The 27598-nt window shown below is 36.7% G+C and overlaps 1 protein-coding gene across 5 annotated transcripts in view; it reads right to left on the reverse strand.

Annotated features, from left to right (window-relative positions):
* Nucleotides 1-27598, reverse strand: part of RASA2 (RAS p21 protein activator 2) — a 117898-nt gene that overhangs the window by 79344 nt on the left and 10956 nt on the right. For all 5 annotated transcript variants that reach the window (XM_067737642.1, XM_067737641.1, XM_067737643.1 and 2 more), the window contains 3 exons: nucleotides 14300-14417; nucleotides 9878-9981; nucleotides 15-109 (listed from right to left, as the gene is read on the reverse strand). In XM_067737642.1, the coding sequence (XP_067593743.1) occupies nucleotides 15-109; nucleotides 9878-9981; nucleotides 14300-14376 (276 nt within the window). In that variant the 5' untranslated portion in view covers nucleotides 14377-14417. The remainder of the gene's footprint in view (nucleotides 1-14; nucleotides 110-9877; nucleotides 9982-14299; nucleotides 14418-27598) is intronic.

A 27598-nucleotide genomic window follows, 5' to 3' on the forward strand; every position in this document is an offset into this window, starting at 1 on the left:
TCCTTAATATTTACCTGAACCTCTGAATTGGAATCAATAGGCTGTAGTGAAAACCAAGTTTCTCTGCCACTGTGGTTACACAAGTCTTCTTTTTTGATGGCTACTTTTCCTGTAAGAAATAAGTAGAACAATGAGGAAACATATTATATATAACCGTTAGCACTGTTACATATAATACGTTGTAGAAAACATTTAAAAATAATTTGTATCTGTTGATATCAAAAAATCCATTTTTATAAAGCATTTTTCTATATCCTAAAAAATGAAAATGTGCCTCATTTCCCTCTACCCATTGGCAGACCCTTCTCTGGGCCATTTTGAATTAGGGGTTTAGACCAAAACTCAGTTGTATTTATATGCAACTGCGTTTTCAATGTACAATGATAGTGCAAACTAATCCTCTCAACTCCTTAACACTATGAATAAACCATATGTTCTGTCTGAGCAGACATATCTGCATTTAATAAGAGTTTATAAGCTCTAATTAAGAGAACAGAAAAACAGTATCATATGGTCACTAATAATTTTGAAAACTGACTTGAAATTATGGGATTAAAACAATTTTATTAAAAATTTGCTTTATCAAAACACTGTAAACACTGCTTATGCTGCTTCAATGCATACACACACACAAAAAAATCAAAGCAGTTCCCTAAAGAGTTTCTACGTCTCAGAGACAGATACAGTACAATGAACAAAGAAGTATGAGAGGAAGAAACAGAAATGTTCTTATTATAATGAAGTATTTGCCATGTTGGTACAAAGCATTTCCTTCCTCAATTCAAGTTTTAAGAAGTAGACATAGTTTTGCATATGACCGACAATTTGTTCCAATATTCAACACAAAAGCTTCAACAAAGGATATATGCTAAAGTAAAAAATAGTTCACTTTATTTTATCAAACAAGAATTTCCATTTTAAGTACCCTAATTATACTTCATACCCTTTTCACTTATGACCATCTTGATCTTTTAGTTCAACATTTGAAAACTTTGAGAAAACAGTAAAAAAAATTTCTGTCAAGATATATCAATTTTTGTGCATCAAGTGGAAAGAAAAGGCATAACAGGAAAACAAACACAGAAAAACTGTCTTTAAAATTTTATTCTAGAATTAGACAGTGGTGATGGTTGCACAACTCTGTGAATATACTTAAAACCATTGCATTGCACACTTTAAAAGGGTAAGTTTTATGGCATGTAAATAACACATCAATAAAGCTATTATTTAAAAATTTAATATTATAAGACCCTTATTCTACAATTTCCAGGATTTTTAGTTTTATACATAATTTATGAATGTGTATGTAGATGTACATACATGTGCATGTATAATGCATACAAACATCACTAAAGCAAGCCCCCAACTTAAAAAAAGGGCTTTTAAAAAAGTTTATTCAGAAGTTTTCTGGTTTGATTCATTTACTGATTCAACAAATAATCACAATGGCTTTGTATTTTAAATGGTGAGTTGATTTCCAGATTTCCTTAACCAAAGTCTATTTAACCAATAATGCTTCTAAAAACTAGAGTAAGAATCTACCTGTTCTATTTATAACTCACAACTCAGATCACTGGAAACACATCTTCTTTGTCACAAGTGCCTTCCCAAGAGAGAATCCTCTCTTAGTTCACAGGTTAAAAAAAAACAATCCTAAGGCAAGGACCCTCTTCCTCCTATTTCATGTCTCATGTATCCATGGTACTCACTGTCACAAAACAATTGAATGGTTCTTGTCTTCTGAGGGGGAAACTCTTTTCTGACTAGCCATATAAATAAGCCGTTTGTAAGTTGAGAAAAACCTGCAATTTTATTGCCAGCTCTTATTCTTATCAAGTTCCTTTTAAGATGTCAGTTTCTAAAATGTAAAGATTTAGTCAGCCTGAAGAAGCAGGGAAGAACACATGATCTCAAGAAGTCAGAGAAACTGACAAAGAACAACAGAGAAAAATAAAGAAAAATATTTGAAGTCATTAGGTATTAGGATACCTGCAACATGTTCAGCACTTCAATAGGCAATATAACATATGAAAAAGAAATATATGTCATCAGCCCTAGGGAATCAAACAGGGTAGAGAAGGGTTAGGAGGGGAGGGAGGGAGGGAAAATGAATAAAAGAATGAATGAGAAAGGTGGGAAGGTAAAAGGGAAAAGAAGTTGGAGAAGGAGGAGAGGAACAGGGAGGGGAGGAACAAGTATCTGAAATACAAATAAGACCAAAAAAATCGATCATCATTCTTATTTGTTGTGAGTTATCCTTAGTTAAACAGGTTAGATGACAGCTTTTAAATATTAAAGGTAGGCAGCCTGATACAGTGAAAAGAGCACTGAACTGAAAGAAAAGCCAGCATTTACTGAACAGCTACCAGGTAGTAAATATTCTTACACATTTTGTTTAATCTTCATAACAATCTTGGGGGAAGAGCATATATTACAGATGAGGAAAGCTGAATGATATCAAAAACTGCCCACTAATAAGTGCTAAAGCCAGCTTTCAAAACCAAGGTATGCCTGCCTGTTCATGCTCCTTCCAACACAGACACTAACTCTGTAGTGTCTACACTACAGACACTACAGACACTAATTCTGTTACTTACTAAGCTGTGTGATCTTGGGCAATTTATTTAAATTCTACATCTCATTTACCTCCTCTGTATTTGAAACAACTTTCAGCTCTAATGAAACCTATTCCATGCCTCCAACAGTCTCCAAAGTGTTTTAGTTTAATGTTTACTATTTTAAACAAAGTTAACTCATTATTTCACTAGCTGTGAGATCACCAACATTGAAAATAAACAAATATATAAATAATCAACCAACCACCCCAGGAACCAAATACCCAACACATTATTTAAAGGTACCATTTCATTTCCCCACTGTACTGACAAACCCATAGACAGAAAGAGCTTAGACCACATATATACACACATATATACCAGATGCTATATTAGTTCCTTAAAATCAGACAAGGAGAGGAAACACAAAAAGAAATGAAGGAACTGTGGACACAGAAACCATTTCTGTTGGTCTCTAAGTAAAAAAAGTATTCTTAGCTTTCCATTACCACTTCTAAGAAGCATTTTCTTACCATCTGTAAATATCATGTTATACTAGGCCCCCATTTTTAAGCACAACATATTCTTAGAAATTTCATCCTGATACAGATCACCAACTGGCAAAATCTTGATGGCCTTGTTCCTACTTGGCTGCTAGTAGAAATGGCTGAAAGGGCAGATAAAAGTAGCGATAAGTGTGACTGCCTATACAAGATGAAAAAGAACCAGAGGACTGAACAAATTCTGGCAGTATCAGTAACAGCAATTCAATCGATGGCAACACTTAGATGCCTTCGTGTACAGGGTTTAGATTGATACCTTTTGGTCTCTGTGGTAGACTAGTATATTAATGGCTTCCAATAAATCATACTTCCTTGTTCTATGCCACTGTGTGGTCCCCTCCAGCACTGACTCTGGGTTTGGCCATGCCACTTACTTTTGCCAATGGGACATCAGCAAATGTAATGCAAGTAGTCTTAATAAGCACCTGCAGTAGGGCTTACCCTCTTGCAACCTCAATAACGTGTGGAGTGGAAGGCTCAGATAATGGACAGCACCAGCCATGAGACATATGGGTCAGATCATTCAGCCTAGTCAATTTTTCAGGTAACTGCACATTAGTGACCCCAGGTGAGACCACCAGGTGAGACCACCAGAAGAACCACCCAGATGAGCTTGGCCCAAATTGACAACCTGCAGAATCATGAGCAAATATACGATTGCTAAATTAAGCCACTGAGTACTGGGGTGTGATTTGTTATGTAGCAATAGATAACTGATACAGTCCCTATGCAAGCAGACACAAAAGTGTAGTCATAAGCAATTTTTAAACAGTAGGTTTGACTTAAGAGCTAAATGCCAGGAGAAATTACAATTCAAAGGGTTTAAGAAATACCTTCACTATCTTAAACCCAACCTTATTTCATAGGTGAACAAGGCCTAAGAAGGTAGAGTGACTTATTTAAGGTCACAAAGGCAGTTAGTGATAGAGTCATGAAAGGAATTCAGGTCTCTAATATCCTACTGAAATTCTCTTATAACATTCTAAACCATGGGGAAAGAAAAACAAGTTAACCAGTCTACTAAGATAACCATGGTTTAACTGCTTAAACCTAGATCCCTCTGAAAACTAAAATAACTAGAAAATACACATTAGAAGGTTAAATATATATGTTTTAATATTATTAGGATCCTCACTGGAAATGGAATTTTATTCTTACATGAAGTTTTTCTCTTCTCTTTTTCTCCTTTTTTAAGGGAAGAAGACACTATAACTTAGGACAATAAATCACACAGTAAAAGACTTTTAAAGCCTTAATTTTACAATTTTCTATTTTTTTGCAGCTTAGTTCCTATGTTTCAAGTTTTCAATTAATCTATAATCAAGTTTTCATACTAACTGTTCCTGGCATATAAGGATTCCTAATATGAAAAACTATGCCCCATATTAATAACAGTTATTACTTCCAGGAAGTGGACTGGGGGGGGGGGGTCAGTGGCCAAAATTAATTGTCTGTAATACTATAATTAAAATTTTTTTTACAAAAAGGAAAATATCCATATATTATTATACAATTAAAAATAAAAAACAAACAGGCTGGGCTTCCCTGGTGGCGCAGTGGTTGAGAATCTGCCTGCCAATGCAGGGGACACAGGTTCGAGCCCTGGTCTGGGAGGATCCCACATGCCGCAGAGCAACTAGGCCCGTGAACCACAACTGCTGAGCCTGCGCAGTTTGGAGCCTGTGCTCCACAACAAGAGAGGCTGCGATAGTGAGAGGCCCGCGCACCGCGATGAAGAGTGGCCCCCGCTCGCCGCAACTAGAGAAAGCCCTCGCACAGAAACGAAGACCCAACACAGCCAAAAATAAATAAATAAAGCAGCTTTCATTTAAAAAAAAACAACAAAAAACAGGCTTTTAAAGCTATTCAACAAGTACACATTCTTAGATCTTCTTAAGTTTAAAAGGTGGCTCTCTCAACCCTAGCTCAAATTTCATTCCCAGAAAATGCTATGGCACTGTTTAGCCTACAATTGGACAACTCAGTTATAAAATAATTGAGGGAACTCAATTTCCAGTAGCTCAAAATTTAAAAAAAACAAAGTGCTGCCTAACTTTATGAGTTAATGACAAAAGAAAAATACGTTAAAGTAAAAAAAATGTAAAAATTTATAAGTGAAAATATCAAGATTATTTTCCAACTTTAAAGGCTATGTACGAACTGTGTTTACTTTAATAATAATAATTCCTATCTGTAAAAGGAAAAACAATTTCTACTAAATGTAGAAATTTTATTCCTTAATAAGAATAAACTTTTTTTTAACAGTTCCCACACCAAGTTATGGCCTTCTGATACCACTCCTCAAAGGACTGATTTTTACTTTAAAAACAAATAAAAAAACAAAACAAGGGCAACTTTTGGAAATCATAATTATAAACCTCAACTAAAGGTCTTTCCAAGAAATACTATATAATGACTACTTGTAAATAGGTAATGAAAATTACAAAACATTTTCTTAAAATGTTTAGTCAATCAAAGATACACACTCTCTCAAGGGTCATTAATAATCACCAACAGCCTCTATCCAATCTTTATCCTACTCTACCTCTCTCTAGTCTTGCCATTAAAAGATCTCCCTGCCTTCTGAGATATTCATCTCTTCTTTCTCTCTTCCAACTTCCTGATACATTTAATCAATCTTCACTAAAGCCTCATTTTCCCTGCAACCCTCCTTAAATGCTCCCAGGGCAATTTCATTCATTCCAGTGGAGGCTTCAAGTATCACTCAGTGCTAATGACTCTCAAATCCATACCTCCACATCAAATCCAGATTTCTTCTCTGAGCTTCAGATCTGTATTTCCAACAGTCAACCAACATGTCCACCAAGGTACTCCCCAGGTAATGCAAGTTTAACTTGTTTGAAATCAAAGTCATCATCTCCCTTTCCCATCCTGAATGCTCCGTATCTCAGTTAATGACAACCATAGAAACAAGACCATTTTTAACTCTTTCCCTTCTTATATCCTCTTTATCTTCTTAGTACCTAAATCCTATTTAAAGCTACTCCTGTGAAGTACATTCCCTCATTTGCATTTCCACTGCCACTACCCTACTCATCTCATTTGATAATAGCCTCCTTGATGGCCTCCCTGCCTTTAACCTCTCTCCATTCTAAAGCATAAACTATAGATCAGGGGTCCCCAACCCCCAGGCCACGGACCCATACTGTTAGGAACTGGGCTGCACAGCAGGAGGTAAGTGGCAGGCAAGCGAGCAACGCTTCATCTGTATTTACAGCCACTCCCCATCGCTCACATTACTGCCTGAGCTCCACCTCCTGTCAGATTAGTGGCATTAGATTCTCATAGGAGCATGAACCCTACTGTGAACTACACAAGCGACAGATGTAGGTTGCACGCTCCTTATGAGAATCTAATGCCTGATGATCTGAGGTGGAGCTGAGGCGGTGATGCTAGCACTGGGGAGCGGCTGCAAATACAGACTATCATTAGCAGAGAGGTTTGACTGCACAGAGACCATAATAAATCAATTGCTTGCAGACTCATATCGAAACCCTGTCGGTGAGTGGCAAGTGAAAACAAGCTCAGGGCTCCCACTGATTCTGCATTATGGTGAGTTGTATAATTATTTCATTATATATTACAACATAATAATAATAAAAATAAAGTGCACAATAAATGTAATGTGCTTGAATCATCCCAAAACCGTACCCCTCCCCAGGTCCATGGAAAACCTGTCTTCCATGAAACTGGTCCCTGGTGCCAAAAAGATTGGGGACCGCTGCTACAGATGACATATTTAAAGTAGATGTTCATATACTTTAAAAATATGTGTATATATAGTTATATATATGTATATATATGTATACACACTTTAAATACGTAACCTATAGACTCTGAGTTTGTAGTTTGAAAGTTATTGTTTACACCACAGGAAGTTGTTAAACTACAAAACTATATTCGTATATGCAGTTATATATGATTTTTAAAAGGTTCCTCATTCTTAAAAGGCTCAACACTACTGTCTACAGGATAAAGTCCAAATTCCTTAACACAGCTTTGAGGGTCCACCACAACTTGGTCCAAATCATATTCCCAGATTCATCTTCTACCACCCTTGGCCTAAGTGATTTACATTTTCCAGCAGATACACCACAAACATGATCCACTTTTTCTTCTCTGCTTCTGCTAATCCCTATTATCTTGAAATGTCTTCCTTTTCCTACCTAGGTAGTCTCTGTTAATCCTCCACCAAACATAATTAACTCTTCTTTACTCTGTGCTCCCAAGTACTTTGTTCCTACCTCCAGCACAGACCCTATTAAATATATTAGGATTAGAGTATAAATCAGCCTGAAAACCTGGGAGCAACTTGAACCTTATTCACCTTAATATCCCCATCTTCTGTATGCCACATAGACAAGTGTTTGTAAACGTCTGTTTAATTGAATTAAGGATGGAGCCTCAGGGGTGATCCATAATTAAGGGTTTGCTACACAGAGAAAAGTCTACATATAAGTAAAGAAGTCAGGAGGAAGACAACTAGGAAAATACAATGTCATTAAATTGCCTTTTCCTTGGCTTTCAACAAGTTGAATAAGCAATCCAAAGAGTCTAATGTGACATAGAGGCAGACGAGGATTGAAAACTATGAAAATGCCTTTTGTGACAAAGTATTTGTTATGTACATAGCTGACAGAAGTTAACATATTTATCAAATATGGATGCATAAGAATAAATAAAAGATAAAATTCCATCCAAAAGAAAAATAAGCAAAAGAATTAACAACTAATTCATAGAAGAAAAATATAAAAGACCAATAAACACATGAAAAAATTCCTCAAGTTCACTAATAATCAGAAAATACAAGTTAAAATGAAATATTTCTTTCACTATCAAACTGGAAAAATGAAATATTTCTTTCACTATCAAACTGGAAAAAAAATTTTTTCAATGATAATATCCAAGAATGACCAGGGTATGGTGAAATGATTACGCCCATGTCATGTTTGGGGGAATGTAAATTAGTACAATATTTCCGGGAGCCAATGGAAAAATATATATAGAAAAAACCTTAAAAATATTCAAACGCTTTGGCTCAGTATTTTCACCTCTAGGAATTTATCCTAGAAAAAAAGACATGCAAAAATTTATGCAGAAGGATGTTCATAGCAACACCATTTAGAGTAACAAAAATCTGGAAACATAAATCTCTACCACGAAAAGAATAGTTAAGATAATACATTCCTATAGAAAGGATATTTTAAAAATTACTTGTGGGCTTCCCTGGTGGCGCAGTGGTTGAGAGTCCGCCTGCCAAGGCAGGGGACACGGGTTCGTGCCCCGGTCCGGGAAGATCCCACATGCCGCGGGGCGGCTGGGCCCGTGAGCCATGGCCGCTGAGCCTGCGCGTCCGGAGCTTGTGCTCCGCAACGGGAGAGGCCACAACGGTGAGAGGCCCGCGGACCGCAAAAAAAAAAAAAAAAATTACTTGTGAAAAATATTTAATGACATGGGAAAAGGATCATTAGATGATATTAAATGAAAAAGGAAAAAAACTTGAATAAATAGTACAATGTAATAATATAAATGTGTGAAGTAAAGAATGGGAAGAAATACACAAATTATTAACTATAACTGTTCTTATGCAGAGTCATTACCAATCCCTTAGAACATGTAATAATTTTACAATTAAGAGAAAGTATTATTGTTTTTAAAAGGTTATTTTATCTGCTCTAAAATGATTTTTGGCAAACTTCAAAAACAAGTTTGTCAGAAAAATGAAGTCAGATTACAGCGATTTAAAAAGAAATAAGTAGGAAGCAGAAGGATATAGACTATTTGTTAAGGAATTCAATAGCAAAAGCAGAAACAATTTAGACGGTAGTTAAGAGGTCAAAGCCAAATAAAGCGTAATCATTTGAACTGTAGGAGATGAGCATGTTTCAAATGGGAAAGGAGAGATGGAGATGATGAAATTCAGGACACTAAAAAGGGAGAGTAATGCATGTAAATTACAGACCTCTACCTGTTATTCAAAGATAGTAGTGCAAAGACCATGAACGTGACAATATGTGGCCAGTTAGTTTTGTCCTAGTCGATGCCTACAGATCATACCTCAGACAATTACTTAAGAAACAGTTACCGGTCACCAATACAGCCAGAGAGAAGAATATGACTAGATTAAACCGAATTATTACTTCTGTTAGAAAAACTTCAAAAACAGATGTTCTTTGGTGGGGATCAAATACTGTGATCTTTGTAAAAAACATTCTTTGAACCATTCAACAATATTTACAGAGCATTTACTAAATATAAGGCACTCGGGCAGTGACAGTCTCTGCCTTCATAAATATCATATACATTCAACTAGAGCACCTAGACATTAAACAACAAACTGATTTGTCAAATCAGATTCATATAAATCAGAGTTCTACCCAGGATCAAGCTTTACTAATAACACAAAAGAAGTAGACAAATAGACTCTGATACACCTAAAAAACAAACAAACTGATGAACAACTATAATGAATACTACAGAAAGGGACCCACCAGGTACTATGGAAACATATGGTACCATGACTAGGGGGAGATTGGTTATGTCACTTCCCTGAGGAAGTGTCACCCAAGCTGAGCATTCAAATTAAAAATCAGATCCACAAATGAACATGAAGTCTACAGGAAAGGATTAGAAAGTTGAGAATATATTATTCTGTTGTTTTCAACACTTTATACTTAGAGAAAGAATGAATATAAACACAAATGTTGTGATTAAAAGACAATTATGAATAGTACATACCTATACGAAGGTCTCTTTGTAAAACATTCTTATCATAAACATAGAAAGACAAATACTGGAAAGTTCTTGGAATCTCAAAGTAAAATTCTTCACTGAAAAACGGGCTAAAGAGAAAAGGGGGAAAGCTCATTAAATTTAAATTCAACAGTGTCCTCCTATAATATTTTCAATAAAATAAATTAAAATTACAGATTAAACACCATAAAGAAAAGCTTCAAGAGTTCCAAAATAATTCTCTATGCTAAGTTTCAGCTAAACCCTGTACAAACCAAGCTGAACTCTGAAAGGACCTCGATTGCCAGGCTGGGCTCTGAACAAACAGATTTTCTGGAGTCCTGTGGACAGAAGATCCAGTAACTGCCTGGGGTCATGCTCACCTGAAGTGGACACAAATGAGAGCTGAGGACAGTGTCATTCACACCATCATCATCTCAAAAATATGTAAATCACAATAATACATAACACCTAAAATGAATAATGCTATGTAAAATGTTATTTTAAAACATACTTTAAAAAATTAAAATAGGTTATTTTTAATCAACTTTACTGAGGTATAAACTACATAAAATAAAATCTAATTTAAAGTACAGAGGTTAATGACTTTTGATTAATTTATAAACCTGTAGAGTGGCCATCCCAATCAAGATATAGTAACATTGCAACTCCTCACAAAGTTCCCTCTTGTTTCTCTGCAGTTACTCCATCATACCTGTCACAGGCAACCAGTGATCTGATTTCTAGCACTAAAGATCTGGTGTAGGATTTCATATAAATGGAATCAAATAGTATGTACACTTGTGTCCAGCTTCTTTCACTCAGCTTAACGTCTATGATATCTGTTCCATCTTGCTGTGTATATCATTAGTTCATTTGTTTTAAGTGCTGGGTAATATTCCATTTATGAATATTCCACAATCCATGCTCCTAGTGATGGCATTTGAGTTGTTTACAGTTTGGGCTATTAAAAATAAGGCAGCTATGAATATTTTTATACAAAGCTCTTTTATGTGTTCAGTTCTTTTGGACAGGTAACTAAAAATAGAATTGCTGAGTTAAAAGGTAGGTGAACTTTTAATTTATGAGAAGCTGTCAAACTGTCTCCAGTGCGGCTGTGCTATCTTGTACGCCTATGAGCGAGGGATAAGAGCTCCAGCGGCTCCACGTCATTGTTAACTTTTGCTACTGAAAGCCTTTTTAAAATTAGCTACTCTACAACATTATAAATCAACTATACTTCAATAAAAAGTTGTTTTGAAAAAAAATAGCTATTCTAGTGAATGTGACATGATAAATGTATACACCCGTGTAATCTCTACCCCAATCAAGATAAAGAACAAAGTTCCCCTGTGCAATGACTCACTCCATACTGTCACGGGAACCAGTGATCTGATATCTATCGTGACACATTATGTTCAAGAATGTGTAGTGACAGAAGTGGTTTTAAACTGCATTTCCCTGATGACTAACGATGCTGAATATCTTCTCCTGTGCTTGTTGCCCATTTGTATATCTTATTTTAGGAATGATTTGTTTGAGTTTCCTCCACATATTTTAAAAGGTTTGTCTGTCTTCTTACTGGGTTTTTGGTCTGTTTGTTTGTTTGCTTTAATAAATTCTGGATGCAAGTCCTTTGTCAGAATATTTTCTCCTAGGTGTGGCTTGCCATTTCATTTTCTTGACAGTGTCAAAGAGCAGAAGGCTCTGATTTTGATAAAATCCAGTTTATCAGTTTTCCTCTTTTATGATTGGTGCTTTTGGCACCCTAAGTAAAGAAATCTTTGTCTACCCCCAAGTTGCTAAGAGTTTCTCCTACGAAACAGCTTATTTTTCTAAGTTCATTTTAAGAATGCTCTTTTGATATTTAAATTCTCCTATGAAGACATGAATTTCTGAAATTCTAGTTAACATCTTTTGTCAAGAGTACCTCTTTCCTGAGAATGTTTAAAGAACAAAAGGTACTTTAAAAATGTCACCATAAAATGCAATCTCTTCAGGATGTCAAAACTTAAAGAGAAGCTAAAATGCAAAGTAAATGACTCTTAAAGAAGTCATTTCTGACCCTGTCCAGAAAACAGTTGACTTAGCTTTTTAGTTGTTATAATACCCGGTCAACTTTTGTCAATATATTTTTCACTTCAAACGTAACCAAAATAAACTTAAAAGGTGGTCTGTCAAAATAGTCTTTCTAATTAGTCTCAATATAGCAATCAACACAAAAACAACCATTAGGTAAAGACAGGTTTAGGTATTTTTCTCCTTTGCATCATTTTATATACAACTGAGAATTTCCCTTATATATTACACATCCACACTCAAATATTATTTTTAAAACACATGCTAAAGCCAAATAAGAACAAGATGAGAATTATTCACTAAGTCATCTGTATCACTTTATCATCACAATCTCAACAATCTAATCCCCACATCTGGGCGCCCACATCTTTATTTTATAAATTAATTAATTAATCAATCCATTTGAAAAAAAGTTTTCAACAACGTTGGTTAGAAGCAATAACTAGACATATAGTTTTTATAAAGCAATACTCTACTGTTATCACTAACCTATAATCCTGCACATCACTCCTAAGGAAATTCCTGGTGTGGGGAAGAGAAGCACTAGGTACAAGAAGTGTTGCTACTCAATTTGTTTATAGACCACCTACTTCTGAAAAGGATTTGAGGTAAAGATTTAGGAGCTATGGATTCCATATGTGACTCCTACTTACCTGCCATGAAAAATTCTATATCCAGACTACCTATAAAAATTATAATATTCAGAACCCATAAAAGATCTAAATGATATCTACTGACTTTTGACTTAACAGCTTATCACAACATTCACTAGGGTAGAAAACACTGAAATGAAAGCAAGGTGAGCAAGGGTTTATACTACAAATTCTTTCACCCTATTCCACAAGGAAGAACGCTAGGAGGCACCTAGAATCCAAGAAACATGTAGTCTAATTATACTGAAATGACCTAAGGTAACCACTGCTAGCCTTAAAATATCTCCCAAGTTGCTATGCATCTAGCATAATAATTTAAGATGGATAAAAATACTTGGTTTTATCATTTCCCCCACACAAATATCTGGAAAGGCAGGCAAGAGTTCTGGAAAAATAGTAAGCTTATTTTAGTTATTCATTTACAAAGCTATATTACATACTAGAAACTACCACAAATATTCAATTTATTGAAAATTACTAGTTTTGTATATAACTGATTTTTGTTTGATACGGAATCAACATACATTAAATAACAAATTGAGATTTAAATAGTTTCAGGTCCCTATCCCAGTTTTGCTTCTAACTTCCTTTATTACATGCACAAATTATTCAGGCTTTTGGTGACTCAGTTTCATCATTTATATAAATAAAAACAAATTCTAATACAACAGGGATAGGTGATTTACGATTTAAAGATGTGAAGTATACTACTTCAAATCTCCTTGGATTACTAAATATTTCATCCACCATACGTTCATTCCAACAACTCTTCATTCCCTTATTTTAAGTCTTGTCTCTGAACAAGACTGCATCCTTCCAGTACAGCTCTGCACTAGAATTATATCCACAAACACTATTACAGGGAAGAGGTGGCACATCTCAATTTTATGAATTATAATTTACTATGATACTCTCGCAGTGCTATTACACTTCCAAAAAATGACAAATCTACGTAAGAGTTCATTCCCTTACAATGCCCTACTTAGTTAAGTGACTTTTATAAACGTTAAGGGGTAATTTATTCTCAAGAGAAATAAAATAATGATGTACTTTGAGAAAAGTTCAAATGAGTGGGCAAATTTAGCCTAGAGAAAAAACTGAGGTATATTGGTAGTTGTTTTCAAAAACTTGAAAGAGTGTCACGTGAATGATGGATTAAACTTGTTCTCCAGAAATCCAAGGGACACAATTAGGAACAATTAAGAGGAAGATATATTTTGAGGCAATGAAAAGCCACATGAAAGCAAGCACTGTGGCTATCTTGTTCTTGTGGATGTATGAATAAATAGCACCCAGCAAGTTCTTGGCATATGGTAGGTTCTCCTTTTGACAGACATTAATCATTAAATGTAAGAGCTTTTCAAGAGTCAGAATAGTTCTAAGACCTAACAGGCTGCTTTTAGGAGGCAGTGAACTCCTTGGTCACTGGAACATTATTAAGCAAATGCCATATGACTACTTGTCAAAAATAATTGTCGGGAGGAACTAAGCGTACGGCATTTAGTCCAGCTCAATGAACATTAAGGTTCCTTCAAACTCTGAGATTCTGTAACTCTAAAAATGAACTCAGAATCTATAAGGAAAATAAAAGTTTCAGATGAAGGAAGTCTTCTTGATGATTACAGTCAGGAAAATGTGTAAAAATTTTTATTCAATATATATCATATGAATGATAATTTACCAATTTTTTACAAACCTTAAAGATTTTTCAACAACTTGGGTACGATAAACTTCTTCCTGGTCCAAATTTATGGTGCAGAAACAATCTCTCATTTTGTTGGGTCCAAGATATGGCAATAAATTTTTCGCTTCACCTGTTGGCACAAAAATTAAAACTGGTGTTAAATATCACCAGCTGCCTCATGCTAAGTCTTATATGGGACACATTAAATCCAAAAGAACATATAAGATATAGCACAGAAGAAAAAATTAGTAATTAAGAAAGATAATCAACTTGGTCTAAAGGAATGTGGTGAGACAGAAGGGAGGAGCTGTGTGTAAAGGGGCATGTGAGGTCATGTTATACCACCGTATCCCTGATCCTAGAAAAGCGCAATGTCCCCGCTTATGTCCTCATCCCATCCCACCAGCACCACCCTAAAGACATCTCCACAATTAATCCCCCTTTCCTGTATCATTAATTTTCCCCTCTACTGGATCATTCCTGTCAACTCATAAACAAACTTTGATATTTCCCAATTTTTAAAAAAGCACAAAAAGAAAGAAAAAAAAAAAAACTCCCTTGACTCCGTCTCTTCCCTCATGATATCATTCCATTTCTAGACTCTCTTTCACAGCAAAACTTCTCAAAAACAATCATCTCTAGCCATTGTCTCTAATTCCTCACCTTCCAATCATTCTTTGACCCTCTCCAATCAGCTTTTAACCCCATGACAACAGTGAAACTGCTCTATCTAGGGTCACCAATGCCTTCCATATTGCCAAACCCAATGGCATTTCTCTGTCCTCATCATACCTGATCTGACAGCACTATTTATTTAATATAAGTGAATGCTAACATCCCTCCTTAAAACTCACTCTTTTCTTGGCTTCCACAACACAGTAGTTTTGGCTTTCCTCCTGCCTCATGGACCTCTGCTGACTTCTTTCCCTCCTCACGTCTCTAAATGTTGCAATGCTTCAGGGCTCATTTCTGGACCACCTTCTCTTCTTTCCCCATGCAAATTCCTTCAGTATACGGTGTTCATGCTGATGCCTCCCAGATATGTGTTTCCAGGTCTGATTTCTCCTCCTCAACATTAGATATGAATACTCAACTGCCTCCCTGGATATCCAGTAGGCTTCTCAAATTTAACAAGTCCCAGAAAAACCATCTGATTTCCTCCCCTAAAACCCACTCTCCCCCCAGTCTACCACCATCTTCCTCTCGTTTTCTCACCATGCTCCCCAAACCTCCCATCCCCACGTCCAGTCCATCAGTAAATCCAGAACTCCAAAATAAATCCCAAATGCAACCACTTCTCCTTGCCTTCATTAGTATCACCCTACAATCCACTCTCCATCAAGGAGTATGATCTTTTAAACATACTTTTCAAGTCAATTACCCCCCTACTCCAATGCCATTCCATTTCACTTAGAATACAATTCCATTTTTAAATGCCCATTTTCATGGTCTACACAGCCCTACAGAACTGTCCTCTCCTCTCTGACCTCTTCTCCTCCCACTCTCCGCAGTGTTCACCTTCTTTCCATTCATCAACCATGTCAAGCTTGTTCAAGCTTAGGGCATCTGCCTGAAATGCTCTAACCCTACATCTTCATATGGCTGCCTTTTCCTATCATTCAAGTCTCAGTTCAAATGTCACTTCCTCAGAAACCTTTCCTGACTATTTATCTAAAGTAAATAATCCTGCTACCATATTCCATGTCTCTGTTTTCTTCAGAGCCTTTACAACTATCTGGAACTCTTAATTTTTACCTAAATGTTTATTTCTGGTTCTCTCATTCTTTGGGAGTTCTTGGTTCCCTCCTTCAATGCATGAGAACTTACTGAGCCCCAAGATCTAAAATAGTGACTGTTAAATACTGAGAAATATTTGCTGAATGAATATTAAAGAATCAAGTAAGTCTAGTTTCGAAGTTCTTGTGACATGCTCATTGGCTAAAAGGACACACAAAACTGTGGGTGCTGAAATCAGACACCAGTGTACTAAATTAGGAAAGCAATGTAGTTGGCATAAGGGAAAGAGCATTTCCATGAGAATCAGGAAACCAATGTTCCTGTATTACCTCTGCTACTAAGTAGACAAATGACTTCAGACAAATCTCTGAAGAACAGTTTTCCTAACGAAAGCCTGGGCTAGATAAACTCAAGTCTCTTTCTGCTTACCAACTTTAAAACTAAAGGCCAGGGACTTCCCTGGTGGCCCAGTGGTTAAGACTCCATGCTCCCAATGCAGGGGGCCCGGGTTAGATCCCGCACGTCGCAACTAAAGATCCTGCATGCTGCAACTAGAGAACCTACATGCCACAACTAAGACTCGGCACAGCCAAATAAATAAATAAATAAATATTTAAAAAATAATAAATAAAACTAAAGGCCATTTAAACCAATATCTTTTAAAGAAGTCTAGCAGAAACTTAAGAAGCACCTATGAAAAACTCAATAAACAAATAATTTTTTTAAATTAAAATTATAAAAACCAGGGAACCGTCCCTCAGAGCTATCTGAGAGGCTGTCTCTCAGGCTTAAGTCCTGAGTAAGTCCACCGAATAAAACAGAATTCTCGAAAACTAAAAGTAGAATAAAATAAAATTAGAAAAATCAATGGAAAGGCACCAGTTAGATACTCACTGTTATTAAGTTTGTCACTGAGAGATTAGGGGAAAGAAATCAAGTTACCACGTCATAGAATAAGCATCTCAAGTCAAAATAAAGGAATCTCATCTTTTAAATGACCCCCAACTTGCCTAATATGGGTTGGCCTTTACAAATTCACATTTCCTAACAGGAAAAATAATATATATTTGAATTTGTATCCATCCATCTTCTCTTCCTCAAAAGACTACAATGTCCCTACCTATTATCTATAGCTCATCCATCTACCTGTGCTTTCTCTACCCCATTCCCTGCCTCTCACTCCAGGACACTGCCCAGCAATTCTGTTTTCATTACTTTCAACCTTCTCCTTTAAGTCTCTCCTTCTTTGCCGTCTCCCCTCTGTGTAATCCAGAGGGTTTGGGTTGTTTTTTTTTTTTTTAACTAAAAATCCACCTAGGTCACCATATAGGGCCTGGAATATAAACAAATTTGGAATTAAATCATAATAAACATGCTCCATATCTAATGAGGGAATCTTAAATACTAAATCACTGCCCTTGAACATGTTGCTGTTCCATTCACACCAGTGCAATCTGAGAAAACTACACTATATAAATGTACACATATTCCACCGCCCACCTTTCTAAGAGGGAGACAGTGGGGGTTATTTTGTCTACAGAATCCAATGAACTTGACATTATCAGATATTTACTCAGAATAATTAAAATTCAAGTTCTACGTAATATATAAAATGGACTCAACATCACTTCCTAGAAAAGCAGTTGTCATAATCTTTGAATATCTGTCACTAATGTTCAAAATAAACTACACTGAAAAGTAAATTCATCTAATCAATGCCAGATCACCAATCAATCATGCTAATATATGTTGATTAAGTCAGCTATCAACACTTTAAACTGTGACTCCAAAATACAGTGGTAATTAACTGGCACTTTATAAAAAACATAAATCAAAATAATTAACTGTCACTTTATTCTAAAAAATCAAAAGTAACTAATGGTTAGAGAATTAACAAAAATAACGTTGTACTCAATATATCTCTAAGCAGAAAGATTAATTTAATAGCACACACTTTATATTAAGCTACACAAAGAAGTGAGGAACCTTAGAAGATTATACCTGTCCTGTGGGTGATGTTTTCATAGGGCCTCACTAGTTCTAGTTGATTATTGCATATAAATAAGCAAATGCATTGGACAAAAACCAAACAAACAATAAACTACTGCTCCTTAAAAGGCAAGCTTCCAGATAACTTATTTTATAATCTCTGCTTCAATCCCTCCCCTCCTACTCACAGCCTAAACCTACAATTTGGCTTCTGACCCTATTTCTTTACTAGAACTTTCAAGAACACTAATAATATTAAGTGCTACCAAATCAAGTGACTGTTCTTCTGGTCCCACCTTATTTAATCACACTTCAGTGTTTGATAACACTGACCTTTCCTCAGCTTAGGTAACCCATTCTAATTTTTTTTTTTTGAACTCCCTCTTTCAGGCTTTTCATCCACTACCTACACTTTAAATGTCAGGTAACTCTGAGCATCCACAGACCACTAAATTCATCATATAGGTGGAGAACCAATTTCAGGCATTTTTTTTTAATATGTCATTATAAAACAATTTTAAAATATACTAAAATACAAATACTTGTAAGCCTCTCAACATTATTTGATGGTATTATGTGCCATCTTTCTCAATTTATCTATAGCGCATTTGATGATGGCTAGCCTTCAGGAGAATCAGGGTCTATATCTGTGGCAGATATGGTGGGTCAGTGTTCATCATCTGTTACAATGTCCTTTGGCGTATGATTTCCTGTACTGCAGAGACTAGAAAGCTAAAAACTACATTTCCCAGCCTATTTTGTAGTTAGGGTTGTGGATGTGATTTAAATTCCGTTAATTAGATGCACTCGCTGGAAATTTGGAGGACAAAAGAGAAGGGAGGTTGCATTTATGTTGCTTCTACTAGCAAGTACTGTCATGGAGATGTCCAAGTTTCCCGCAGTAGCACTGGCTGCAGTCCTTGTATCCAGTCACAGGTTTCATAGATATCAAGAAGAAGGGTACAAGGCATCCATTCTGTCACACAGGTTGTGGCCAGTGTGGCTTAGCTCTAGGGCCAGCAGCAGCAGGGGAATTCCCTGGCAGTCCAGTGGTTAGGACTCCATGCTTGCAGTGCAGGGGGCACAGGTTTGATCCCTGTCGGGGAACTAAGATCCCACAAGCTGCACGGTGTGTCCAGAAAGTAATAATAAAACCTACTTCTAGAAATAGCAGCAGTGACAACAGTTTACCGATGAAGATGGTTGCCTGTCGTTGGCTGTTTCCTAATAGTGGAAGATTCCTGATCATGGTAGAGGTGGCAAGGTTCTACAGCTAAAAGGTACAACTTCCTAATTTTGCAGGCACCTTTCTGATCCAAAAAGAGGTAGTAAATCGCTTTGTGGCCCAGATGCAATGTGGCTTTTGAATGTCATTCTTGAAAGTTGGACTAGAGTCTATTTCTTCAGTCTTTCTAACAATTCTGTAAGCCACTTAAAATCTTTTATTTAAAAAAAAATCTTTTATTAAATCTCTTTCTGCTTACACTAGCTAGAGTTGATTCTGTAACCTAATCCTGACTAGCTTCTTTTCTTATCCTTTCTACCTTTTCTAACAAATTTGAAAGTCCCATCTCACATTACTGGTCATCGTCATCAGAGTTTGGTAAGTCTTTCAACTAGATCTGGCTATCTGGATCAAACATGGACTCAGAAATTATAAAGCAGTATCTCACTGACAACCACTTTTACTGTTCCATTAGACAATGAGTTGAATAGCAGAGCACACTCAAAAGGTGAATGCTTCAACTTGGGAAATGGAAACAAATGGATCCTAACTCTGCATGGTTGTATCTGCCTTTGGAAAACATTTCTTCATGTCCTACTGCAGCATTTGGATGTGGTTTTGAAAACATGCTCAATAATACAATATCATGTTTCCATGAATTTGGGAGTGCCAAATTCTCAACATCCAAACCATGTGCACCATTTGAGTACCTCCATCTTATCCTTAAATTTACACATCCTATTTTGACTCTAAAGTAAAAAGATTAAAATGTGTTCAAGACATTCAATATATTGCTAAGATATGACACTTGAGCAAGACAGCTGAAATAATGGAAATAGTTTTTACTTGCATTTGAATGAAAGTAGAAAATGTTTTTAGCTTATTCTTGATTTTTAAAATTCTGTGCATGCCAGGGTACTTCAATATGCAAAGGTAGATACTTCTACAAAGGCAGATGTATTATTGGCCCTACAGCAAATAGTATAGCTCTGACTACATTTACAGCTGTTGCTATTTCCTTCAACAATGAATCAAGAGCAGGAGGCATATTACTGACGAAACAACCATTCCTCTATGAAGAAAGGAGGCTGGCCTTCAAGTAGGCCAAGAACACCTTCACACTACACATCACTGGTTTTGTCAACCATAAAATGAAATAGCCGCCTGCCCATTCACGGGACAGTAACTGTTTCTCTGCATCATACATATCTTGCAACTTCATATACAGAGTATATAACAAAATGCTGTATTTAGCTCTGATCCCCTTCCTTCACACTGTTGCCTGTTACTTTTTTAATACGTAAACATATATATCACTCCTTGCTCAAAAATCTTCAATGGCTCCTCCATATCTACCACTGCCCACCTTGCAGGATAAAACCTAAAATTCCTGTGTCTGGCATAAAAACCCTTCATAATCTGGCACCATCTACTACTTAATCTTTACCCCCACAAGTTATGCTCCAGCAGTACTGTACTTTTAGTTCCTTGAAAACACTGTGTTCTCTCATGCCCCTGTACATTTTCAACACTATCTTCATAGCATGGGATGCTCTCACCTGATTTTTTTCTCCTGAAAGCTCTGCTTAAGACCATCTTTGTAAAGTCTTCCCTCAACTCCTAGGTAGGCATGTCACCCTTTCCTCTCTTCCCTACTACATCTTATATGCACTTCTACTCTAAGGATCGTATTGGATTGCACTTGTATTTCATTCAACAAATATTTATTAAGTGCCTACGGCATGCCAGACACCTTTCTAAATACTGGGAATATAACAATGAACAAAACTAGGTCTCTGCCCACGTGGAACTTTTGTACAATTGAAACAGTGGGGACAAGCATCATAAACTCTTAAACAAGTAAGTATATAATATTTATTGCCATGGAAGAAAATAAAGTAAGACAGTGAGGGAGTGCCAGGCCCAGAGGGTAGAGAGGGAGGAGAGCAATGTTATTCTATACAGGGAATCAAGGAAGGCCTTTCTGTGAAGATATTTGAGGAGATACTTGAAGGAGGTCAATGAGGGAGTGAGTCACGCAGATACCTGGGGAAAGAGATGATTAGCAGAAACAATAAAATATGCAAAGGCCCTGAGACAGGATAGTTTGGCACACTGAAGGAACAGCAAGGAGGCCAGTATGGCTGTAAAACAGTAAGCAAAGTAGGAAGAGCGAGGAAACAGTAAGAGATGAGGTAGGATTGGGGAAGGAAACAGGTTAAATAGGGTCTTGCAGGCCAATGGAAAGTCTTAGGCTTTTCTGAATGAGATGGGAAGCTATTGAAGGATTATGGGCAGAAGAACGGCATGATCTAACTTTTGTTCTAAAGAATCACTGCAGAAGGAAAAGGGTGGAAGCAGGAAACTAGATAGGAGGCTATTGTAATCATTTTGATTAGAGATAACTGAGACTAGGGGGGCAGTCCTGGCATGGAAAGAAGTGGTCAGCTGGGCATATATTTTGAAGATAGAGCCAACAGGATTTTTGATAGTTTGCATGTGGATGTGAGAGGAAAAGGGGTCAAGGATCGCTTCTTAAAGGGTTTCAGCCAGAGCAGCTGGACGAACAGAGATGCCACTTCCAGAGGAAAGAGTCTCTTGTTGGGAAAGAGGGGTCAAGAGTTTGTATTGAGTATGTTAAGTCTGAGATGCCTATTAGATATCCAAGTGCAAATGCAAGTGGGCAAAGAAGTGCTGGCTAGAGATAAAATTTGAGAATCATTAGCAAGTACATAATATCTCTCAAACCTTAAGACTATACAGGATCACAAGGAAGGTAAACGTGGAGAAAAGAAAAGAGATTTGAAGACTGAGCCTCAGAGCTCTCCATCATCATTTTGCATTAGTAGAGTTAAGAAGGAACCAGCAAAGGAGACTGTTACATGTCTCTTCGCTGAATATAAACTTAAGGGACAGGACCAATGCTTAGCATCATGCTTAGCTTATAACAGTTAATGAAATATCTACTGAATAAGTATAAGTATGTGTATGTTTATAACTTTAGCATGGGCAAAAAAAGGGGTTCTAATATCACATCACGAATTATAAAATTGCATATAAACTTCTTTTTATAAGTTTGATATAAGTTTATCCATGTCAACTGCTCCAAAGTTTTAAAAAGAAAATGTCTCCTGTATACAGTTACCAAAAGCACGAAATTTCAGAATTTTTATAGTATTAATACAGAGATATCATATTGAAAACAAACAAACCAGTCCTGAAATGCACACATTCAAACATTTACTGAGTGCCTACTCAGATGCCAGGGATACATTAATGAGAAAACTGTGTCCTCATTGAACTAACACAGATGGACAGATAATAAATAAGATAAATAAATTAAAATGGTATGTTAGTATTAAGCAGGAATGGGCACCACATGAAATGGCAGAGGGAGGGGAGCCAAGGAAGGCTCCACCTAGAAGGTAACTTCTGCATAAATACCTGAAGAAAGAGGGGAGACAAGTAACTATTTTATAGAAAATAGCTTTTAGTCATTGGCAAAAAGTAAACAATTTAAACCAAGAAGATAAACACCATTGGGAATCAAAACCAATAACCTAGATTAACAGAAATAGAAAGACAGTCAACTTTCTGTGTACAAGATCAATGATTCTGTGCAAAGGTCACAGGTCCAGAGCCTACCATATAAATTTTACCTAGGACTAGAATCCCAAATATCAGGGTATTGGGTAGAGATTCCAGTGTTACGCTTCTGGGCATGGATGTGAGTATGCACATATGTGTTTATGTGTATGTTTTGGGGGGACTGTGTGCATGCATATATATCTATAGGTTTGTATGCATGTTTCTGTGTGTCCGAGAGGGGAACACTACTGGGATAAGTAAGAAAAGAAGATAAATATTTATCAAGCAGTTGCATGCTCCGAGACAGTGCTAAATATTTTCTCAAATACCTCATTTGGTTGGTACAACAACCTTGTGACATAAGCATTACTGTTCTCTTTTATAAACTAAAAAAAAAAAAATTCACAGTTACACAGCTGGCACAGTGAAATGACAGAAATCAAATTCCAAAGCCTAGTCTTTCCATTCCTATTAATGTCTTTCTGAACACAGCAGTGTTGAGAGGAACAGACGGCTATTCCTTTCTGAAACTATCCTAAGAGATCTTGTAGAATCTCCAATCTATTTCAAAGGATACCTTAAGCACAGAAATAAAAGCCAATACAGACCCGCCAGCGTGATTAACTCCCAAAAGAAACTGCAAAGGGCCAGGGTCCTGGACAAGATGATCCGAAGATAAAGATTATTTGGAGTGGGAGGAAAGCTAAATCATAATAATAGTTCACTATATTCATTTATCAAATAAATAATACATTACACATAGATTTTTTTAGGGACTTCATATATATTATTTCACTTAATCTTCAAGGTAACTTCTTCCAAGTAATTTTTTTTTAAATACAGAAACTGGGAATGGAGGGATAACATTCCAGGAGTAAGGCAGGCACAACGTGAACAAGTTCGGGAGGTGGAAACAGGAGGAGCACCTTCAAGGAGGCAGTGAATAGTACAAATTGGCTAAAGCGTAAAGAGAGATGAAAGGGTTATAAGAAAGGATGAGACTGTAAAGGAAAGGTGGCATCAAACAGAACCTGGAATGCCAAGCTAAGGAGTTTTAACTTTATTCAGGAAGCAACAAGGGTCACTAACAGTTTCTGTGTGATCAAAACTATGCTTCAGGAAAATTACTAACAGTTACCGGGCCTAAACTAAGGGAATAAAGGGAAGATGCGAGCAAAAGAAAAATGGAAGAGGTACTACAGAGAGAAAATTCACAGAATTTGGCCTGAGTGACTCAGGATATGATGTTCTAATAACTGGAATAGCAACCTAAACAGAGGATTAGACCTTTAGATGGGGGGCAAGATATAAAACTATGCAAACATTATCATTTACATACACAACAAAAAAATGGAGTGAAACAAACATACGCTTAAAAATGTAACAGCTTCAGTGTCGACAAGCTTAGAATAAAAGTAAAATGCTGTTATGCCATCTAATTATAGACAAAAAGACAATCCTATACGTGTTCTTTTTTTTTTTTTTGGCTGCACTGTGAGGCATGCGGGATCTTAGTTCCCCGACCAGAACTCAAACCCGTGCCCCCTGCAGTGAAAGTGTTGAGTCTTAACCACTGGACCGCCAGGGGAGTCCCAAGACAATCCTATGTAATGTTAACATATAAGGTCTTTCAAATTTTCGTATAATGTTTAATTTTAATTTTTGCAGTAAGATGAAAGTTGCACAAAATTCTGAAAACATATACAGTACTGGTGCAAGTTAAACAAATTCATTTTGGAGACACATATGAGTTTCAACGTGAGTTTTGTACTTAATGATCTGCATGTCCCTAGTCTCAACCTCCTGCATAAAAAGAGGTAATTATAATGCTTCAAGGACTACTGTGACCATTAGCTGAGGTCAAGCACTTACCACGATGCCTAGAACAGAGTAATCACTCAGTAAATAGTAACTAGTAGTGCCCTTCCTTGGTTAGAGATTCCTAAAAATTAGCATCTGTACACAATTCCCTTCACTCAAGCCATTAGGTTCTGACCAAAGATAATCTGTAATTTAACAACGAGATACACCAGAGAAGCTCACTTTTTTTTAATGAGACTTTTATTAAAGAAATAATACATTTCCACTAGAGGAAATAGATGCACAAACACCTAACCTTTCTATACCTCGGGCTGCACATCTCTAAAATGAGGGGTTTGAACTATTTCAAATGGGGGGGCACAATTTGGGGTTCAGCTAACCAGAGATTTATTTTGTCTGTCTTGCATAGTGTTAGGAAAAATGTAGCCAACATCTAGAAACCGGGAGAGTTAATAATAAATAAATCCATATTTCTGGTTTCTCTTTAATAATCAGAGACCTGGCAACGTGATTCTGAGTAGAAACTATAGACAGACAGCCTCTTTTGAAATCCTAACAATCCCCACCTGGCTTTAACTTCACTATGCCTGGTCTCTGTAGACTGGAGTTTGCAACGCCTTAACTAGTTAATCTTCTAGGCCTCCGTAGAGATTTAAGATCCTGAGAGATAACACCTGCAATGTTTTAAAATGCACGTGGCAACACTGATTTCAAATGTTTTTAGATATTGCTACCTGTGGCCAGTTTAATCTCATAAACACTACAAGAACTGGATATACATTTATATTAAATAGCTGTTCATCAAGAAAACTATGAATATTTACTTTACCGATTATCACTACTGTTTACGTTACAACGTGCCAAGCACTATAGCAAGTCATCCAATCTTCCCACAACCACTCTGTAAGATTAGAATAACTACCATTACGAATTTATACAAAAGGAAGCTGAGGCTCAGAGAGGTTAGGTGATTACTAGAAAAGTAGCAGAAAATCATGTTTTCAACATGCTACAGTTTCATTTATCATTCAATTTCTAGATACCTAATAAATATTTCCTATAAAGAAATCTTACAGAAGAGCTCTCTCTTGTTCATTTTTTACAGTTCTCAATGGAGAAAGGAAGAGAAAAACTGCCGTAATCACACATGACCTTCCAAAAGTTTTCCTATTCACCCTCTTCAGAGTATGTCGGATTGCCCCAGGTGTACAGTAACAAAAAAGGAGGGGGGGTACCTAAGAACCACTGAAGAGAAAAAAGTTACATAGCTGTTATTTCGCTCTCTAGTTGTCATCTCGAAAGCACCACTGGGAAGTTATACATTTATATTTGTGATACTATTGAGGCAGAGAATGAGACACCAATAGGCATATGGTGACTGCTGGAATATCTACTAGTAAGTAGCGTTTTCCAATGCATAAATTAACATAATCAGATAACTAGATTGTCAAGCAACTTTTCTTACTCCCAATAAATGATAAATTACCTTTAAAAATATAATCTGAGATTCTATAATCCCACTCAACTGGTCATCTTAAAAAAAATCAACACATTACATAATTCCTAGCAGAAATCTGGTTCTATGGAAGAACAGGCACTATGATATCAACCTGGGACCTGGAGGTTAAAGAAACAGGGAATAATAAAGTTTCACTAACACTGCACTCCTACTCCATCACGGAAATAAGGTACTGTGCAATCACCAGTAAAACATAAACGAGGTAATAGCACTGAGTGAGCACTTGAGTGGGCAAAGGACTCCAGGAATCCAGTATAGTTTAGGTGGTTAGCCTAAACTCAGTGAGCAAAGAACAGTCTTGTGGTTATAAAACCTGAACAACATAAAGTACAACTCTTGACAAGGCACAAAGTCAAGGTTAAAGCATGAATTCCATGGCAACTCCTCAAAAATGCCCTACTAGGTAAGATGCAGCTCCTCAGTGTGAAAGTCTACAGAACATAGTTAGGGGCCAATTGTTTTACACAAGTCATGTGCATAATAATTATCATACAGTTATCTATATTGCTATCATATTAATCACCTCCGACTGAAGCTTAGGCCAGAGCAAGAAGTTAGGAAACTACTGTACATGAAAAGGCAAGTTTCGCAAGGTATTGCCAGGAAACCTCCATGGGTTATAGAGAGACGTCACCAAGTTGCAGGCAGGATCTTCCTGTGGTTTGCCTTGCCCACTTCCGGTTTCAGTTTTGAACGTGTGCTGATCCCTAAGCTCCCTACAGCCCCCTTCTCAAGTAGCAAACCAAACTCTGAAGCACATATGGCAGAAATCTCTCCTAGGATAGGCCAATGGTCCCTACAGCTACAAGAAACTTAAAGGCTCCTAAGCTGACCAAGAGAGACTAGCATGGCAAGCAAATGAAAGGCCCAAAGCCAGGTGGTGACAGAACTAAGGGCTACATGGACAGGCCATATATGGGATAAGGCTACTATTTCTGATAACAGCATCCAGGAAGCCAAAATGGGACTCAGTCATGATCCAGAGTTTTTCAAAAAAAAAAAAAAAAGTGGCACCTAGATATAAAGAAGTAGCACCCACACAGGTGCATGTATAGGGGGTGTGTGTGTGTGCACGGGTGTGTTTTCTAAGAGAACCGTTAACATGCACAAACCCACATGAGCACAGCCAAGCAGACAGAAGAATAACATTTTTTGTGAAACCCAAAAACAGTACTAAAGATAAATTTTTATAGCATTCCAACGTTCTAATTTTATTGACATTAGACCATAACCAATTTAGGGATAATTATTAACTTCTTGACAACAGAAATGTACTCATCAGTTCTTCCCAATATACCAACTCACAGGCAACTTGGTAGAGAAAAGGACATGGACCTTGGCATCTTAAAGACCTTCTGAATACCTGCCCCTGCCCCTTTGAACCCTGAGCCTTTCCATCTGCTTCTTTGCTAAAATAGGAATTAATAACAAA

This window comes from Pseudorca crassidens, chromosome 5 (assembly GCF_039906515.1).
Source record: "Pseudorca crassidens isolate mPseCra1 chromosome 5, mPseCra1.hap1, whole genome shotgun sequence".
NCBI classification, from domain to species: Eukaryota; Metazoa; Chordata; class Mammalia; order Artiodactyla; family Delphinidae; genus Pseudorca; species Pseudorca crassidens.